Source organism: Populus alba, chromosome 17, assembly GCF_005239225.2.
Source record: "Populus alba chromosome 17, ASM523922v2, whole genome shotgun sequence".
NCBI lineage: Eukaryota > Viridiplantae > Streptophyta > Magnoliopsida > Malpighiales > Salicaceae > Populus > Populus alba.
Genome location: NC_133300.1, coordinates 19007072 through 19028102, shown reverse-complemented (window position 1 = coordinate 19028102; position 21031 = coordinate 19007072). Strand labels below are relative to the sequence as shown.

At 34.1% G+C, this 21031-nt stretch overlaps 2 protein-coding genes across 2 annotated transcripts; both read left to right on the top strand.

Moving 5' to 3' along the window:
- The first annotated feature begins 1958 nt into the window (after window positions 1-1958).
- On the top strand, window positions 1959-3493 carry LOC140954914 (GDSL esterase/lipase 1-like). Its single transcript, XM_073406027.1, has 3 exons — window positions 1959-2553; window positions 2869-2990; window positions 3153-3493. Exons 1-3 carry the CDS (start codon window positions 2307-2309, stop codon window positions 3462-3464), a joined length of 681 nt encoding a protein of 226 aa, XP_073262128.1. The 5' UTR covers window positions 1959-2306; the 3' UTR covers window positions 3465-3493.
- An 8172-nt stretch (window positions 3494-11665) lies between these two features.
- LOC118052523 (patatin-like protein 2) lies at window positions 11666-13873 on the top strand. The gene is made up of 6 exons (XM_035063519.2): window positions 11666-11934; window positions 12243-12424; window positions 12513-12861; window positions 12960-13262; window positions 13361-13533; window positions 13621-13873. The coding sequence occupies exons 1-6, from the start codon at window positions 11794-11796 to the stop codon at window positions 13706-13708; spliced, it is 1236 nt and encodes a 411-aa protein (XP_034919410.1). The 5' UTR covers window positions 11666-11793; the 3' UTR covers window positions 13709-13873.
- The last annotated feature ends 7158 nt before the right edge of the window (window positions 13874-21031 follow it).

Here is a 21031-nt window from a genome sequence, read left to right as displayed (position 1 = left end):
CCTTTTATTTACATGAATTTCAAGTAGATTCTTTTATCTAAGATATTCCATGATGATCCAATAATTTTTGCTTATGTGTGGATTCCAAGTTAATCCCTTCATTTACATGGATTGCATGTTCATCTTTTTATCCAACATATAACATATCTCAAGTTCATCCAATTATTTTTGTTTATATAGATTCAAGGTTAATCATTTTATTTACATGGATTCAAAGTGGATGCTTTCATTTTTATCTAACATATCCCAAGGTGGTCGTACTATTTTTATTTATGTTGATTTCAAGTTAATCATTTTATTTACATGGATTCTAAATTGATCATTTTTTTTTTATTAGATTCAAAGTTGATCTCGTTATTTTTATTTATATGGATCCCAAATTGAGCTCTTCATTAACATGAATTCTAAGTTAATCTCTTTTTTTTTTATTTATTAAAAGATCTTAAATTAATCCTGTCATTTTTGTTTATGTAGATTTTAAGTTGAGTTTTTATTTATATATATTTAAAATTGATCCTTTTATTTTTCATTTAATGAATCATCCAAGTTAATCATTTTATTTTTCATCCAACAAATTACAAGTTGATTTTTTCATTTTTATTCATCTAGATCCCAAATTGATTACTTTCTTTTGCTCAGTCATGGCGTTATTTGACACCATGTTTAGCCTTCATTAAAGAAAATCCCTCTTTTCCTGTGTTTTTTTTACAATTTTTCTACACAAAGTTAAATGAAATGATTTTTTAAATGTCTTTATATAGTAATTATTATAAAGAGAGAATAATTTTTGTAATTTATTTCTGGATTTTTTTTCAAAATACAATAAAATACAACTTAAAAATTTGATTTGAAAATTGGAAATTATATATATATTCTTTAATTTTTGATTTAAAGATTAAAAATTGAAAATTGAAAATTGAAAATGAAAGATAACATTTTTATTACAAATAGAGGGGCTTAGTTTCCCAGTAAAAGGGGAGAGAAAATTCCAAGGGGAAAATTAGAAGGAAATTTTGAGAAAAAATATGAGGAAAAAAAGAGAGAAAATACAGACAAAGAAAAAGAAAAAAGAAACAATAGAAAACCATAAAAAACAAATATCTACTAAGGCCCCGTTTGTTTCTAGGAATTCATTTTCCTGGAAACTATTTTCCTCACTTTTCCATATTTGGCAAATACATGGAAAGTGAGTTAAAGGAAATTCAATTCCGGTCAAAGGAAAATGTTAAGTTTAACATAAGAAAAGTGTTTTCCGCTTTTTATTCTTGCAAAACACTTTCTTGACGTGGGCCAATACTGCGTTTTCTTGTTTTTTCTGTAATTGTTCATGTTAATTGCACTGTTCAATGAACAGTGCAATTAACATGAACAGTGTATTGCATACACTGTTCACTCAAAAAATAGTGAACAGTGCAGTTTTAACATTTTAAAAAAAATAGTTTAGAGTGAATTTTATACCTTAATATTTTATCCAATTTTATTACATGCTAAAAATATTATTAAAACTATATTTTTTGTCGGATGTATTTCGTACGTAATAAAATTATAAATGGTTTCATGGAATAGCAAAAAATATTTCACAAGCTTATTTATTTATAATATGATATGATATATATAATTATATTTTATAAAATAAGCTATGTATAAATATAGAATATAATAAAAAAAATTAATCATTATACATTTTAGATTTTATTTTTTTTTATTGTAAGTAATTAAATATTTTATATATATTAGATAAATTTTTTAAAAAAATTAATTTATTAATAAATTATTTTCCAGTTCATTTTTCATAATACAACCAAACACTAGAAAGTGTTTTCCATAATACTACCAAACATTTGAAAAATACTTTTCTGAATTCACTTTTTAAAAATTTACTTTTCTTAAAATTTATTTTCTAAAAAAAATTCACCCTGCAAAGAGCCTAAAAAGTTCAAAACCAGGACAAAAGCCGCCCCCTTTCGTTTCTCTTTGACCAAGATCCATGGATGCCATTGAAACTTCAGAAACTCCTTCCTCTCACAGCTCCCGCCAAATCAACAACCTCACTCAACACCAACTCATCCACAAAACACCACCCAGCCTCTAGAACTTTAATCCCCGACGAGAAAAATCATCTCCGCCCGAATTTACCCACAAACAACCATCAACCCAAAACCAGCAGCAACTCCTCTTCCATACTGACCAGAAGCGGCCAACAGAAACTATTTCAGAACCACCGTACCATTGCTCACTTAGTTTTTGTCTACGTATTATAGGGGAGATTGAGGATCAGAGTTAATAGAGAGTGAAGCACTAGAAACATGGGGAGTTCAAGGGCCAACATTTTATGTTTCTTGGTGCTCTGTGCAAGTTTTCTAGTCCCAGCAAGCTGCCGCAGTTACTCTCATGATGCTTTGTTTATCTTCGGAGATTCCCTTTATGATGCTGGGAATAATATTTATCTCAACGCTAACATTCCCAAATCAAATATCTTTCCATATGGAGAGACATATTTTAAGCATCCCACAGGAAGGGTTAGTGATGGTCGATTAATTCCAGATTTTATTGGTAAGTACAATACTTTGCAATTTTTCTTCTCCCTTTTTAATTTCTGCTCGTTTCTTTCTGTTTTGAAATAGATTGTTGGATATATATATATTATTGAATTTCCATATCACGGATTAGCGGGTAATCGAATTAATCTGTTGGGTTGTTTTTATGATTAACTATGATATAATAAAATAAAATAAAATTACGTCAAAGTAAATTAACTGAAGTTTTGGGGGCCTTGTTTGTATTTTTAATTTAAAGACTCCCAAGTCTAAGACTCAAATACTGACACAATATGTTTTTGGCAAAATGATTCTTGTAACTTTGATGCAGCTGAATTTGCAAAGCTACCATTAATTCCACTATATTTACAACCCGGCAACCATCAATTCACAAATGGAGTCAACTTTGCATCAGGGGGAGCTGGTGCTCTCGTTGAAAATAATCAAGGACCGGTATGTGCTCCATTGCTAAATTTTTCCTACCTGTTGGACTGGATTTAGCTTAAGTAAATCTGTGTGCATAAACCTGAATTCATATAAAGTTATCCATCTCTTAAGTTGCATGATTACTTATACTATATTTGTTTTTCATTTTTCCCGCTTGTTCCTTCATAGATTATGGGCCTTAAAACTCAATTACGTAATTTCAAGAATATCGAGAAGCAGCTAAGGCAAAAACTAGGAACTTCAGAAGTCAAGACATTGTTATCCAAAGCTGTTTACATGTTCAGCATTGGAAGCAACGACTACTTGGTACCTTTCATCACAAACTCCACTCTGCTTCAATCCTACTCCAAAAAGGAGTATGTCAAGATGGTTATTGGCAACATAACATCCGTGATCCAAGTAATTAACATGTTCCGACCATATGAATTAATTCTTCATTTCATTTTTTTCCCCAAGTTCATCAAACTAAGATTGCATTAATTTTGGTGTATCAGGAAATTTATGAGATAGGGGGAGGAAATTTGGCCTATCAAAGTTGCTTCCTTTAGGTTGTCCACCAATCTCTCGAGCACTAGAAATAGTCAGAACAGGTGGCTCTGGTTGCTTGCAAAACTACACAACAGAGCACTCCATAAAGCTCTGAAAGAGCTTAAGAAGAGTCAACTAAAAGGATATACTTATTCAATTTTTGATGCCTACACTGTAGCAACTGCAATTTTCAATAACCCTTCATAATATGGTGAAGCCTCTAGCTGACATTGTTTCCTTTATCTGCTGATATGATGTGAGGACTATCTGATTCCAATTTCACATTTTTGTGTGAAACTTTCGAAGAGGTGAAAATGGTATGCTGTGGCAGTGGTCCATTGAGAGGCACCATGGTTACTTGCGGCCTGAAAGTATACCAACTGTGCGATAACGTTAGCGAATATTTCTTCTTTGATGGAATTCATCCAACCGAAAAGGCCAACTATCAATTTGCAAAGCTAATGTGGGATGGGAGTCGTAAAATCGTCAAGCCTTACAACCTGAAGACACTGTTCGAGAAATAGTTCGAAACTTATTTTCAGACGGGAGATGACTTTGTTACCCGTTCTGCACCTCGCATATGAGTGAATTTCATGCTTCGAAGCTAAGTTGATTCAGGCTTTAGGCTCTACCACTGAACTCTAGTACTAAAGTAAAATCATAAACGAGAACTTAAGAAATTGGTATAAAATGAAAACCTAGTCCCAACGCTTTATTTCTAGTCTTGCGGGTTGCCCAACACTATTTTTGAACCTTTATATTTCGTTACCCATATGTTTCTCGGCGAACCAAAAAAAGGGAGAGAAAAAATTATCTATCCCATCAACCATGTCATCTTCTCCCTTATGTTTGTGTGTGTTCGAGCCAAAACAACGAAAGAGGGAAAGTGGAAACCTCTTGAGAAATGAAACCGAAGAGTAATTAATTGAACAATCATTAATTTTCCAAATTAAATTAAAGCATCATGTCTCTTCACTTTACATAGTTGAAGGGGAATGATCAGAAATAAATAAAGCAAAAGACTCGAAATATTCAGAATTGGAAATACCAGACCTTCTTTAAAATGGTGCAAGCAGTTTGCATATCTCAAAAAACAATCTCCCTTCCCGTCATTCTTGACAATTTATGAAAACACGAAAATTATCTGTAGTCCTGGTGTACATAATTGCTAGCTGTCACATACCCACATTCCTCTCTCTCTTTTTTTTTTTTTCATTCATCCGCATCTAAATTATAAATTTTAGTGGGTTTAATATATTTTTAAATATTAGTTTTTATTTAATTACATTATAATAAAAATAGGAACTCACAGAACTAGAGATTGGAAGATGAAATAAAAAAATTAATGCAAAATTTCAATAAAAATAAATATTAAAATATAAAATAAAAATAATAATAATAAATAACAGGCGTGATGGCCCAATGGGCCATTGGTTTTTTTTTCTTCTTTAAGTTGTTTTCCTCTTATTTCTTATTAAGAAAAAAAGATGCATATGATGATGACACATCATCTCATCTACTTCCCAAAAAATATTTTTAATTTGTTATGTTGAAATGATTGTGAATTTTTGTTATTATTTTTTTTTATGATATTTGAATTAGTTTCCTTACATAGATGCTTTTGAGTGAGCTAGTGTTACCTATCTAAAAAAAAAAATCTCTTACCTCCAAGATTTTTAGGGACTATCTACAAAGAGAGGTTAACATGATAATCCAATGGTGTAATTATATATTATTATTATTTTTAGATTATCTTGCCTGTAATTAAATGTGTTTTGGTGCTTGGCCCAATAAGGAATGTATAAGTTGCCAAAGGATCTACACAGTTTAAGCCCATAATCTGGTGTAGTGTATTCTCTCACCATGGCTTCGTGGAATGCTAAATAATTCTCCCTTGGAGTTATAAATAATAGTTTATGTTTCCTATGAACTACTTTCTCTATTTATCTATTAAAAATACTGCGTGAAGAGGAAGGAAGGCTAAAACAGAAGAAGAACTTGCAGAAACTTCTCTAGCCATTGAAATGCTCCACCTCCACAAGAGAGGAAATTTGGGACAAAACTAATTTTTGCTTGCTCTTGTTCAGGACAGTCATGATCTTAGGGCAATACCATTAGAAAAGTAGAGCGGCCACTAATTCAACTACCATTATAAAATGTAGAGTTTCGTGGGTGAGTTAGATTGGATTTCTTCATTAATTAATTACCACTTTCCTAGTTCTGAGCTCTTTTATTTGCTGAATTTTTAATGCAACTGCATGCGTATTGTACAGGGATGACGATTGGCCAATCTTGTGTCACAATTATCAGATTTCAATGTAAAGTTCTCTGTCTTTTCATTCATTCTGAAAGGAAGAATTCAGTCCTCTAAATACATGTAATAATCCCTAATTTGTAGTCTATAATCCCTGATTTGTAGTCTATAATAAATACAATAAATACAATATATTCTGTTACAATTTGGTTGCCATATATTGTTGATATTCTTGCCATATACATTGACATCCCCCCTCAAATTGATGCTGGTCGATCAAGAAGCATCAATTTGTCAATCATGTGTTGATGTCGAGGCCGAGACAAGGCCTTCGTAAAGACATCAGCAGTCTGATGCTCGGTGGAAATATGAGGTAGTGTAAGAATATTATGATCAAGAGCTTCACGAATATAGTGACAATCGACTTCAATATGTTTGGTGCGTTCATGAAACACAAGATTAGTAGCAATCTGAATAGCACTTGTGTTATCAGCATGAAGAGGTGTAGGAGTGTGCTGAGGAAAACCAAGTTCACGTAGCAAACCCTGGAGCCACACAATTTCAGAACATGCGGAGGACATAGCTCGATACTCAGATTCTGTGGAAGATTTTGAGATTCGGTCTTGCTTTTTGCTTTTCCATGAAATTAAAGCATTTCCAAGAAACATGCACCACCCAGTAACAGACCGGCGTGTATCCATGCACCCTGCCCAATCTGCATCACTATAACCTGTTAATTGTAATGAATTATTAGCAGGAAAAAATAATCCTCGCCCAGATGTGCCTTTAAGATAGTGAAGAATTCTTCGAACAGCAGCTAAATGAGGTTGACGAGGAGCCTGTAGAAACTGACTGACTTGTTGTACTGCAAAAGAAATATCTGGCCGAGTAATGGTTAGATAATTCAAACTGCCCACCAATTGCCTATATATGGAGGGATCAGGTAACAGGTCACCATCATTCTGACAAAGCTTTAAATTAAGCTCAAGAGGTGTAAGAACGCTATTCCCTGATTCAAGACCGCCCAAGAGAAGAATCTCTTGGGTGTATTTGTGCTGATGTAGAGAAATCCCATTAGACATAGAGTGCACCTGGAGACCAAGGAAATAGTGAAGATGTCCCAGATCCTTCATATGAAACTCACTGTTAAGAGAACGCTGTAAATCCTCAATGAGTGGAATGTCAGATCCTGTAATGATAATATCATCCACATATACCAGAAGAGCAACAATACCAGTAGTAGTTTGCTGAAGAAACAGAGAGGAATCATATTGGCTCTGAATAAATTTAAGTTTCAGAAGAGTAGTGCGAAATTTTTCAAACCATGCCCGGGGTGCCTGTTTTAGACCATACAGGAACCGTTTCAATCAGCAGACTTTATCAGATGGGTGAGTAAACATACCAGGAGGAGGAGTCATATAAATATTCTCTTTCAGATCTCCATGTAAAAATGCATTTTTTACATCCATTTGACGAAGTGGCCATCTCTTGGAAGCAGCAATTGCCATAATGGTGCGTATGGTAGTCATTTTAGCCACAGGTGCAAAAGTCTCCTCATAATTAATACCATATGCCTGACAATTTCCAAGAGCCACCAACCGTGCTTTATATCGTTCCACAGATCCATTAGGTTGAAATTTAATAGTGTATACCCATTTGCAGCCAATAGGTTTAATACCGGTAGGACAAGAAACAATATCCCATGTGTGATTATCCTGAAAAGCCTGAAGTTCCTCTTTCATGGCCTGTTGCCAACATTCTTGGGTACAAGCCTGCGCATAAGTCTTAGGCACAAAAGTACTATCAATAGTGGTTGCTGAGTATCCATACCTGTTTGGGGCACGTGAAACTCTAGTTGATCGTCTTAGTTGAGTGGAATGATCAGATGTCGGTTCCGTGTCCGGAAGGGGCAAAGTGGATGGTGGATGACGTCTTTGATATACAATTCCTGGCTTAAAATGTTCAAAGATATAAGATGGACTATCATCATCAAATGTAGAAAGCTGGATAGGAGTGGATTCTGTAGAAGGACAAGACGGGAAAAAATTCTGATTTTCAAAGAAAATCACATTTCGAGAGATACGAATTTTATGAGCATTTGCATCATAACATACAAACCCTTTATGAGAATTACTATATCCTAGAAAAGCACAACGAGCAGCTTGGGCTGAGAGTTTATTACGTTCAGTAAATGGTAAGTGAACAAAACAAACACACCCAAAAACATGGAGAGAATCATACTCAGGAAGAACACCAAATAAAATAGAGTATGGAGATGCAAAGTTTAGAACTTGAGAAGGTAAACGATTGATTAGATGAACGGCTGTGGATAGAGCTTCTACCCAAAATCGAGTAGGTACTGAAGAATCAATTAATAAAGTGCGAACAACATCTAAAAGATGACGATTCTTACGCTCAATAAGTCCATTTTGTTGAGGAGTGTAAGGACAAGATCTTTGAGAGAGAATCCCTTTGTTTTTGAGATATTCTTGAAATTCTTTGGACACATATTCCCCCCCGGAGTCAGAACGAAGTATTTTAATATGAGCAGAAAATTGATTTTCAACAAATACTACGAAAGTCTGAAATGTTGAGAATACATCAGCTTTAGATTGGAGAAAATATATCCAAGTGAAACGACTGAAATCATCAATAAACGTGACAAAATATTTATACTGAGCATGAGAGATAACAGGACTTATACCCCATACATCAGTATGAATAATTTCAAAACATTTAGAAGCACGACTACCATATGAAGGAAATGATAATGCTTTGCTTTTACCCAATTTGCAAGAACTACAGTCCAAAAATTCTGTGGAAAAAGAATTTTTATTCCCCAAATATCCATGTTTCATAAGATGAGTCAATACATTAGAATTGGGATGTCCCAATTTCTTATGCCAAAAATGAGGATTATTAATGACAGTAGAATAAGCACAAGAATTAATACTAGGAATAGAAAATTGTATTGGAAATAAACGTCCCACTTTAGGCCCCTTCGCGATTACCTTCCCCGACACTTGATCCTGCACACAACAACCATGACGATTAAAGAGAATTTCACAGTTATTTTCTACCATTTGACCACCAGAGAGTAAACTTGTTGATAATTTCGGTGACACAAAAATATTGTTGAAATAAGACCCCAAATTACCAATTGATAAAATCGGCAGATTATCACCATTTGCAACCTGTATATGTTGATTACCCATGTATTTTCGCACATTACACAAACCATTTTCACTGCTGGTCATATGATTCGACGCTGCTGAATCCATTAACCACGGTTTATTAGATGCCAAATCCAAAGAAATGTTAAGTTTATTACCAGAAATTCCAAGTGCAGAGAAGGTAGAGATGATCATCTGCTGCACCATCTCGGGAGTGATCGTGCCCGACGAAGAGCTCACCGACGATGAAGATTCTGGTGCCAACGGTGAGGACACGGCTGCGGCAGCCATAGAAGTAGCCCCCAATTTTGATTGCACAGTAAACCCTTGGCGATTCTGTGGTCGCAGACGACACTCCCTGATTACATGCCCCTCCTTCTTACAATAATTGCAGAATTTCTTACTGCAATTTCTGGCAATGTGCCCTAACTCCTTGCAATTGAAACACTGCACGCTCCCACCCCTCTGTCGTCCCCTTCCTTGAGCCATGTAAGCCACATTCATCTCTGTGACAGTGTCCTGGGTCAACTCGTGTTGAGTGGCGAGTCGTTGTTCTTCCCGTAACAGTTCCCCCAAACATTCATCCAAGGTGGGTACTGGACTTCGGTTGATCAAGCTAGCTCTCACAGCCTCAAATTCTGGCCGGAGCTTCATCAAGAACTGGTCCCTCTGGCTCTCGGCATAAACAAGGTATAGTGCTTCTAAACTATCCTTCGGTATTTTAGAGTAAATTATGCCAGTATATTCACTCCATAGGTTTAGAAATCCAGCATAGAATTGTTCAATTGAAAGATTACCTTGTTTGTAATTGGCAATACCCATTTCGACCTGAAATTTTTTAGCCGAATTGTTCTGGGAATAAATGCGTCTGAAGTAGTCCCAAATCTCCTTCCCTGTGCCAAACGATCGAAGATTGTTGATCATATGGGGTTCAACAGACCCCAGTATCCAGGAGACAATTTTCGCATCCTTGGTAGTCCATATACCCAGCTCCTGTGGTTCGGTTGGTGCTGGTGAAGATCCATCAAGATGCCCCCATAATTCCTTCCCTTTAACAAACATACAAAACTGAAACTCCCAACTGGCATAGTTTTTGCCATTGAATCGAGTAAGAAAAGCCTCTCCAGACATCCTAGGAATCTCAAAAAACATATCACCAAATACTGATGAATTCAGTCTATAGACTTAAGAAAAGAACAAAAGATCTAGATTAGAGAATAACCGGCTCTGATACCATGTCACAATTATCAGATTTCAATGTAAAGTTCTCTGTCTTTTCATTCATTCTGAAAGGAAGAATTCAGTCCTCTAAATACATGTAATAATCCCTAATTTGTAGTCTATAATCCCTGATTTGTAGTCTATAATAAATACAATAAATACAATATATTCTGTTACAATTTGGTTGCCATATATTGTTGATATTCTTGCCATATACATTGACAGTTATGTGGTTTGGATATATTAATTTCCAACAAATCAGTCTTCGATTTGATCCATTGACAGCTTTTGATATCGTAAGCTAGCGTTTCTGTCTTTGAGACTTCGAACCCTATCCTTCTGTGAGGCTGCTGGGAACAAGATTTTGACTATCGCGTGTCCTTTTGTTTGGTAAGAAATAACAAACAATTTTCATGCATGGAAACTTCATCATTATTCCTTGACAAGGATTTGAACTGGAAATTCAAATGGTGAGGATATACTAGCATGAAAAACACAAGGACAAGATGCATTATTATCATGAAAAATTTAAAACTCGAGGATAACATTAATCAGATATAAAACTTTCCCAAACCATGTACATGTGATCCCTCAAAGCAGATGAAATATTCGAAAATAATTTAAAATTATTCAAGAAACCTCGTATAATAATTAATAACCAATCTTTCAAGATTATATAGCTATGGTACGTTATTATATCAATCTTAATAACAGCATCTGGTTACTAGAATCTATGTCTTTCTTTCTATTCTTGAAGATTATTCATTCTGGTTTTATCTCAAGCCTATTATCCATGGTCAAGGCGAAACTTCCATGTTGCAACATTTTCCAACACGTGTTTCTTCAATTTTTATACATGTTATGTTGTGTTAAATGCTATTCATCTCTGGATTCTCCTCCATCATCGTGGACTCCAATATTTCCTTCGGAAAATCGTACATATTACCAACCAGTGTTCTTTTCAGACATGAACTCGTCGGTGCTTTAGGTATAAGTTCTGTAAAATCCCAATATTTCTATATCATTGATTGCTAGTCATCTCATATGTACACGATTTCATGTTACTTGAACCAAAAGAATGCATAAACCTAAACCTTATTGGTCATTAGGAAGACCCTAAAATTGGGGAAAATAACTTGTTCAAATCCAACCAATTGCATTGATGGTATTCATCAACTAATTTAGTTTACTTTCCGCCACCAAAATACCTACCATTCCAATTTTAGTGTCATCTTTCTTTTATTTGTGAATTTGGGACTTTCAATGGTACCTTTTTGGATCCAATTTGTAAGTGGTCCAACTTGAACCGTGTCAGCTCAGAACTGTTTAGTTACAAGTAAAGAAAATTTAGATCGATTCAAAATTGCTCCCTGTCCAAGAAACTTCAAAATGGTCAAATTTGGGTCATTAAAATGTTAGAAATTTGTTGAAAATGCCAAACACCATGAAGGACTAGAAGTCTATAAATAACTCCACAATCCCCTTGGGAGATTGCAAGGCTTCAACACTGAACTACATTTGAGTATACTAGCTATCTCCCAAGCTCTCAGAAAGTTTAGGCTAAATCTCTCTAATTCTTCCACTTATAGGTCTCTTGATTCCCTCTTTACATTTTTAGCATTTGTTTATCAATATGGTTAATATGCAAACTCCAAGATCTCCTCTTCAACGTCCAGCTCATGGAAACCAAATCACTGTCCTTAGCATCGATGGAGGTGGAATAAGAGGCATTATACCAGGAACTATCCTTGCCTTTTTAGAGTCTGAGCTTCAGGTAGAAAAGAAACAGGGCTCTTTTAACACGTATACTAATGCATGTCAAATAGAAATGCAAGATCTTACATGCTTGTGTTTCTGGGCTCAGAAAAAGAAATTAAGTTGAAAGCATGACCTAAGTTTAGCACTTAATAGTTGGACGTGCATCGGTGTATATATATAGAATTGTAATGTTCGTTTATTTTGTATCTGTTTTTCTCTGACCCTATGGGTTTATTATTTTTGCCTCCTTCGGGCTTTAATGTATTTGCTTAAGTTTTATCTCCAGCATGTATCACTGAGTAGTTTTTCTTCTCAAATTTACAGAAGCTGGATGGTGCCGATGCAAGGCTTGCAGACTACTTTGATGTGATTTCAGGGACTAGCACTGGCGGCCTCGTGACGGCTATGCTAGCTGCACCGAATAAGCAAAACCGCCCTTTGTTCGCAGCTAAAGACATTAATGAATTCTACCTTGAGAACTGCCCTAAAATATTTCCTCAAGACAGGTAATAAGTAATTGCTGATGATTGAATTATTTCATTATAACTAATTTTTATTTATCAAGATACTAATTTAAGTACTGTCTGCCAATAGCTCTCCATTTTCTTCAGTTGCAAATCTGGTAAACACTTTGAGAGGGCCAAAGTATGATGGCAACTTCTTGCATAGTATTGTCAAGGAAAAGTTGGGAGATTCACGGTTGCACCAGACATTGACAAATATTGTGATCCCAACTTTTGACATCAAGCGCCTCCAGCCAACTATCTTTTCTAGCTATAAGGTGAAGAATAACCCATCAACGGATGCCCTTCTGTCCGATATATGCATTGGAACATCAGCTGCCCCGACTTATCTCCCTGCCCATTATTTTGAAACCAAAGATCCATCAGGCAAAGTTAGAGAATTTAATCTTATTGATGGTGGTGTGGCAGCAAACAATCCAGTATGTTTATGATTTCCTCAGCATCTTGAAATTTCATAACTTAATATTACTTACCTAAGGAATCTTATATTATTCATTTCTTTTTGGAATTTGATCAGACTTTAGTTGCCATAAGTGAAGTTTCAAAAGCAATCAATCGGGAGAGTCCTGACTTTTTCCGTATAAACGCAATGGAATATGGCCGATTTCTAGTCCTGTCGCTGGGCACTGGTACAGCAAAATCAGAAGGAAAGTATGACGCAGATGAAGCAGCCAAGTGGGGTATCTTAGGATGGTTGACTAGTGATCATTCTACTCCATTAGTGGATGTTTTCACACAAGCTAGTGCTGACATGGTTGATTTTCATATTTCCACTGTTTTTCAAGCCCTCAACTCAGAGGAAAATTATCTTCGAATTCAGGTGCTTATTTACCATGCTAATGTTGTCATCCAATGTATTTATTCATGAAGCAAAGTGGGGAAATCTAACTTTATAATACGTGTGAAAAATCAATGCAGGATGACACATTGACCGGAACACTTTCATCTGTGGATGTTGCCACGAAAGAGAACTTGGAGAATCTTGTGAAAGTGGGCGAGGAATTGTTGAAGAAGCCAGTTTCAAGGGTGAATTTGGCTACTGGAGTCTTTGAACCTGTCAATAAGATGACTAATGAAGAGGCTCTCAGAAAGTATAAATGAATGAATAATACTCTTTGTTTCATCTTGATTATTCTTTTATTCTTTTATTTCTTAAGGTTTTTGTTTTGTCGGTGTAGGTTGGCTAAATTACTCTCGAGGGAGAAGCATCTTCGTGAGGCTAAGTCAGCTGTTGGAAATAAGAGTGGTAGATATAGATGTACTTAATTGTTTACTTTGTAAAATAGTACCTCGAATAAAGATGCCTCTTCGTGCAGCGAAGTCAGCTGTTGCGAAAGGAATCCAGATTTATGATTTTTTTTTTCAACACATACAAAATGTAATTGTTTCATACCTTGAATAATGAATCATAGAATTCAACCAGAATTTTGTTTTTCCAGTAAAAGCTGATTTTTATTTCTTGGATTGATTATTTTAATAGTATTCAGTAATTACCCAGTACTGTTTCTTAGGGAAAAAACAAGAACCACTTGATAAAGTTTCTCCTCTGTCAATTTTTAAACAAATCACTCATATATGGATTTGTATATTCATTAAAAAAAAAAAATCTTATTTATGTTCTCTAGGATTTGAATCCTTTAAGCATGGAATAATCCGTTCATCAACCTGATTAAGTTTCAGGTGTCTTCAATAACATAGATAGAGAGATAGATAGATATTCTTTTAAATTCATTTTATTGTCATCAATACTCAAATCCATTTTATCAAAATAACCTAATTGCTATATTATACGAACTTTGAAGTGGTTTTGAAAAAATAGCTACTAAAACTTGATCGTTGTAAATAATGTAAAAGGGTAATTAAAATTGAAAAAAAAATCTAGGTAAAAACAATTTCGAGGATTAAATTGAAATAAATTATCATAACTCAATTTTTTGTCCTTATTGTTTTATATATTTCAAAAAATAGAAAATTATCAAAACAACGTGTCTTTCTAATAATTCTAATCAATTTTAAAAAGTCAATTAATGGCTTAATTAAATTATAAATTAAAGTTAAATTAGTTAAAATTACATGATTTTAGAAAACAAGAACTTATAAATTGTAAAAAGCAGCCAAATTAAAGATTTTAATTAATTCAAATAATGATAAAATTAAAAAGAAAATCCAAGATTAAATCCTTATTGAAAGATCCAAGCTTATATAGTTCTAAATTTGTGAATTTTAACCCTTAATTGATCATTAATTTTTTTTTTTATAACTCGAATTCTGATTTTATCAATTTCAGCCTCTATATTCACTTGGTTTTTCCAGTTTGATCCTTAATTTTGGATTTTTTTCAATCAAATTTTTAATTGCTCATTAAACTTTAATATTTATGCAATTAACCTTCTTACCTGACCAAACTAACTTCTAAAAATTACAATTCAACCCTAGGACTTTAATTTCCTATAATTAAAACCTAAATTAACTTTTAAAAATCAATTTTTTCTTGCAATTAAGCCCTTAATACATTCAAATAAATCTTGAATTTCAACTGAGTCCTTAAACATTTAATTTTAAATTTTCCTCATCAAATTGATTTTTCTTTGTTAATAGAGCCTTCATTGGTTAAAAATACACTGTCAACTTTTTTTTTGTTTTTTTTTTTTTATCTTGTATATTTGATCTTCCTTAGCTAATCTTCAATAATTTCTTAGGTGTTTTGTTTATACTCTTATATATATTCTTCCAACACTTTTTATTTTTTATTTTTTTTTGTATTTAATTTCTTTTTTCGTTGTTTTAAATTTTTTGTTTATGTAGGGCCCCAAAATGGGTAACTATAGATAACAAATATATATATGAAAATTCAGTTGTTGATTATCAAAATGTTTTAAATAGATTTGTAACATAATTTTATCATATTTATGATTTTTTTTTTATCTTTCAATCACACAAAATATAAACATACTATTTTGATATTTTTTTAACTTATTTTAACAATTATAATTTTTTTAAGCAAAAAGAATGCTTCCAATCAAGAATATTATGTTGGTTAAAATAAATAAGAGATACGCTTGATAAAAAAACGTATTCTTAAGAAACAAAATTCAAAGCAAACTATACTTTTAGATTTAATAACAATATGCCACAGAATTTCCCGAGCTCTGAAAACATGTAGGTACCCTTAGCATAGCATGCGCATACAACTAGGATAAACTTACATGCGCATACAACTAGTATAAACTTATTTTATTACGGCTATTTAATATTATTTATATTCCGAAAGCCGAATTTTAATGTAACCGGGTTGAGGGAAGGTCCTAGGGAAGTGATTGAGGCATCCTTCAAATCTTTTGCAGCAAACGTGTGGGACTTTTTTGTTTTGTTTTTTTTTTTTTTTTTTCATTTGGGTAAGTTAGCATGGAAAAGTTGATATAGACATTTGAATCATACGTAGGTGTTGCCTTTTCCTTGCCCAAGCAATTAGAAAACCAGAAGCGAGTTCACCGAAAAGAATAATATATATGGAAAGACTTGCAGTTGAGGCTGACTTGTAGTTTAGAATGATTAGGTGATGCAACATATCGAATTGATTTTAGGGTTAACAATCAATATAGGTCCAACTTCGACCATTCATCCCCAATGTATTGAAAATATTTCTTTAGTAATTTGTTGCTCTTTCTTGTCACTAATCACGTTGAGTTGATATGCTTTGATTAAAATAAAATAAAACATTATATTAAAACACGTGAAATTCAATTGGTAAGAGGCTGCGGTGTCCCTTAATAAAAAATATATATATAAAAATGATGATGTATTAGAATAATAGTCAAAATTAATATTCTAATTCAAACAAAAACATAAATTAATCTTTTTGAATGGTATTGTTAGATTGAATCATAAATTTGCAATTTAATTTCATAAACAAAAAGTCGTTGGGAGAATGGTGAAGATCTTAAGAAATATTCAATCAATTCATTATATATTCCCATTCTTATTAAGATTAAAACATAATAATAGAAAATAATATAGACTCTCTCCTCTTGATTCAAATACAATTGATTATATATATATATATATATATATATATATATATATGGGATTGAATTCCAAATAATTAATGTTATTTCATTGAAATTTAGGCATGGTATGTATGGAATTTGGGAAGATGTTCTACAGACGCAAACAAATGAAGCTTGGAAGGTGACGGTGTATAATGAAAAAGTCGCAATGATCAAATTGATAAACACACGCACACATTCTAAGTGTGATAATCAAATTAATTTTCCTTCAATGCATTATTAATATATTCATGGCTAAGACACGTGTCATGAAGCAGCCATTGCATATAATGATGACGAAGGGGAAGGTTGGCTCGTTACGTGGACTTGAAGACTAAACACTCGCAGGCTTTCTGTCTAGATTCGGACACCGCTCGCGGGCTGTTCGCTCGCACTGAATCTTCAGACATGTCCTCCACAATCATGCAGCTTGGTCCTTTGTTCTCTAGGCTCATTCACACACAAAGCTACTAAAAATCCGAGCTCCTGTCCTAGAAGGTGGTTTCAATGGTATATAGCTTGGAAACAAGCAATACAGCTTGGCCTGCTTTTCTGGTTCCACGTGTTAAATAATATTTATGTTGTCTTATTTATTAAGGGTAGAGTAGTACTTTCAGTTTAACCTATATATACTTTATTTGTATTTAGGTTAAGACCATGCATTCATAATAAACAGATTATTCAGAACTCTAGCCTCCGTTTTGTATTTGATCTCAATTAGTTTAACATGATATCAGAGCTGGTTTTATGGAACGAGGCTTAATCCCAATTTTTTGGAGTGATATTTTGTCTTCCGCTTCTGCAAAATTAGGTATTTCGACAGTTTTTGCAATTATTGTGGTATTTCGACAGTTTTTGCAATTATTTTGGTATTTCGTCTTCCCTTCAGCATCTGCAATTTGGTATTTGCGTTCAGTTTTTGCAAATTTGTTTTGTGTTTTGGAGTAATCGTATAATTTCAAGAAGAGATTTGTTTAGTTTCTGCAATTTAGTATTTTGTTTCCGCTGCTTTTGCATTCTGGTTATTTGTGATTGCTGATTATGGCTACTGAAAGAGATGATTCACTTCAGAATCGGCTGATTATTGCTGGTTATTCTGCTATGACAGATTTTTGGGATCAATTGGCTCTTACAGAATCGGCAGAATTAAAGGCATGTGGTGCCTATATTGAGCGTAGAAAGCAACAACGATTGGTATAGTTTTTAACAGCACTTCGCAGTGATTTCGAAGGACTTAGAGGTTCAATTCTGCATCGTTCTCCACTGCCTTCTGTTGACTCTGTTGTTAATGAGTTATTGGCTGAAGAAATACGTCTTCAGTCTTATTCTGAAAAGGGAATTCTTTCTTCTTCAAATCCTTCAGTATTAGCAGTGCCTTCTAAGCCATTTTCTAATCATCAGAATAAGCCTTACACAAGGGTTGGCTTCGATGAGTGCAGTTTTTGTAAGCAGAAAGGTCATTGGAAGGCTCAGTGTCCTAAGTTGAGACAGCAGAATCAAGCTTGGAAGTCTGGCAATCAGTCACAATCTAATGCTCATAGACCACCTCAGGATTATAAACCACAACACCACAATACTGCAGCAGTAGCTTCCCCAGGTTCTATTACTGATCCTAATATTTTGGCTGAGCAATTTCAGAAGTTTCTCTCATTGCAGCCACAAGCAATGTCTGCTTCTTCTTCCATAGGTCAGTTGCCTCATAGTTCCTCAAATATGTCACATTCTGAATGGGTCTTGGATTCTGGTGCTTCCCATCATATGTCTCCAGATTCCTCATCTTTTACCTCTGTATCCCCTTTGTCCTCCATTCCTGTTATGACTGCTGATGGCACTCAAATGCCCTTAGCAGGTGTTGGTTCTGTTGTCACACCTCACATGTCTCTCCCTAATGTTTATCTTATTCCACAACTCAAATTGAATCTTGCGTCTGTTGGTCAAATATGTGATTCTTGTGATTATTTAGTCATGTTTTCTGGTTCCTTTTGTTGTATACAGGATCTGCAGTCTCAGAAGCTGATTGGGACAGGTCGTAGGGAGAATGGACTATATATTTTGGATGAGTTAAAAGTGTCAGTTGCCGCTGTTGCCGCTGCTACTACTACCGTTGATTTGTCTTCCTTTCGTTTGAGTATTTCATCTTCTAGTTTTTATTTATGGCATTCCCGTCTAGGTCATGTTTCGTCTTCTCGTTTGAGATTTTTTGCATCCACAGGAGCTTTAGGAAATTTGAAAACTTGTGACATTTCTGATTGTAGTGGATGTAAATTGGCAAAATTTTCCGCCTTACCTTTTAATCGAAGTATTTCTGTTTCTTCTTCACCATTTGATTTGATTCATTTTGATGTATGGGGACCTTCTCCTATTGCCACAAAAGGAGGGTCTCGATATTATGTCTCTTTTATTGATGATCATACTCGTTATTGTTGGGTTTATTTAATGAAACATCGTTCTGAATTCTTTGAGATATATGCAGCTTTTCGAGCTTTTATCAAAACTCAATATTCTACTGTGAACAAATGCTTTAGGTGTGATTTGGGTGGGGAATACACATCTAATAAATTTTTCCAATTGCTTGCCCTAGATGGAACCATCCACCAAACTTCATGTACAGATACTCCTGAGCAAAATGGTGTTGCTGAAAGAAAACATAGGCACATTATCAAAACTGCTCGTTCTCTCTTGTTGTCTGCTTTTGTTCCTAGTGAGTTTTGGGGAGAAGTTGTTCTTACTGCTGTAAGCTTGATTAATACAATTCCATCTTCTCATAATTCGGGTCTATCTCCTTTTGAAAAGTTATATGGGTATGTCCCTGATTATTCCTCATTTAAAGTCTTTGGTTGTACTTGTTTCGTTCTTCGTCCTCATGTAGAACGAAGTAAGCTATCCTCTCGATCCGCTATTTGTGTCTTTTTGGGCTATGGTGAAGGTAAAAAGGGTTATCGTTGTTTTGATCCAATAACTCAGAAACTTTATGTGTCTCGTCATGTTGTCTTCCTTGAGCATATACCTTTCTTTTCTATTTCATCCACTACTCATAACCTGACTAAATCTGTTCTTATTAGTATAGATCCATTTTCTGAGGATTCTGGTAATGATAGCTCTCCCTATGTTCGATCAATTTGTACTCATAACTCTGCAGGTACTGGTACTTTACTCTCTGGCACACCTGAAGCTCTATTCTCATCTACAACCCCTAAAGCTTCATCTGAGATTGTGGATCCACCTCCACGTCAGTCCATCCGTATTCATAAGTCCACAAAACTACTAGATTTTGCTTATTCTTGTTATTCTTCATCATTTACTTCCTTTTTAGCCTCTATTCATTGTCTTGTTGAGCCCTCTTCCTATAAAGAGGCAATTCTTGATCCGCTTTGGCAGCAAGCTATGGATGAGGAACTTTCTGCTTTGCATAAGACAGATACTTGGGATCTGGTTCCTCTACCTCCTGGTAAGAGTGTTGTTGGTTGTCGTTGGGTGACACGACGAAAATATTGATGTCTTCTCCCAAGTGCAGGAGTGTCGAAGTAATAAATAACCCGGCAAGACCGGGGTCGAACCACAGAGAGGTTAATTGTACAAATTATAAATAACAATACTAAAACAACAACAACAACAATTATAATAATACAAAATAAAATAAACAAGAGGCGGTAATACCGGCCAAGTACTTCAGACAATAATAACAAGAATTTACAATAATAATAACAACAATAATAATAATACAAAATAAAATAAACAAGAGGCGGTAATACCGGCCAAGTACTTCAGACAATAAATAATCAGTACGTGGCGTTGTTATACCTGAGAATGATCTAAAGATCGGGTCACAGGTTTCCAGCCTATATACTGAATTTATGAAAAGATGAAAAAGATATATTATATAATATAAACAGAATGTAAATAATAACAATAATAATAGTAATAACAATAACAATAACAACAACAACAACAACAACAACAACAACAACAACAATAATAATAATAATAAAAAGAGGAGGAAGAAATTAATGAGAACTTTGAGATGGAAGATTAATGTAAGGATTAAACAATAATAAAAAACAAATGTCAAGGTTAGAGGATCCACCAATGGTATTTCAAACAAGTATAATATAAACTCTTATTACTCAATTTGGAAACCACACACGAGGGAGGTTCCAATCAGATGATTTGTCATTAATAGCTCATTATAAAATTATTAACATGATCATATTAATTATCTCATTTACATAACACCAAAACTTTTAAATATTATCAGGAATTCATGATGTTAATTGATGTTAACAACAAATCAAGTACCTTTCCATAGCCCCAGGTGTAGGTAATACCATACGGTTGGGTTATGAGAGTGCCAAGCATTTGTTGTACGAAGTATTATACAACACAAATTTAGATTAACCATTTTTAACAAAGCAAGGTATTAAAGAATTAGTAAGATAAAAAGATAAGACATGTTAATATTAAACATTAAGGTCCATATTGAGTTTTACACCATACTTGTTCTTACACCATTAGTGTAACCTTTTCACCTTGACATAATAAACTT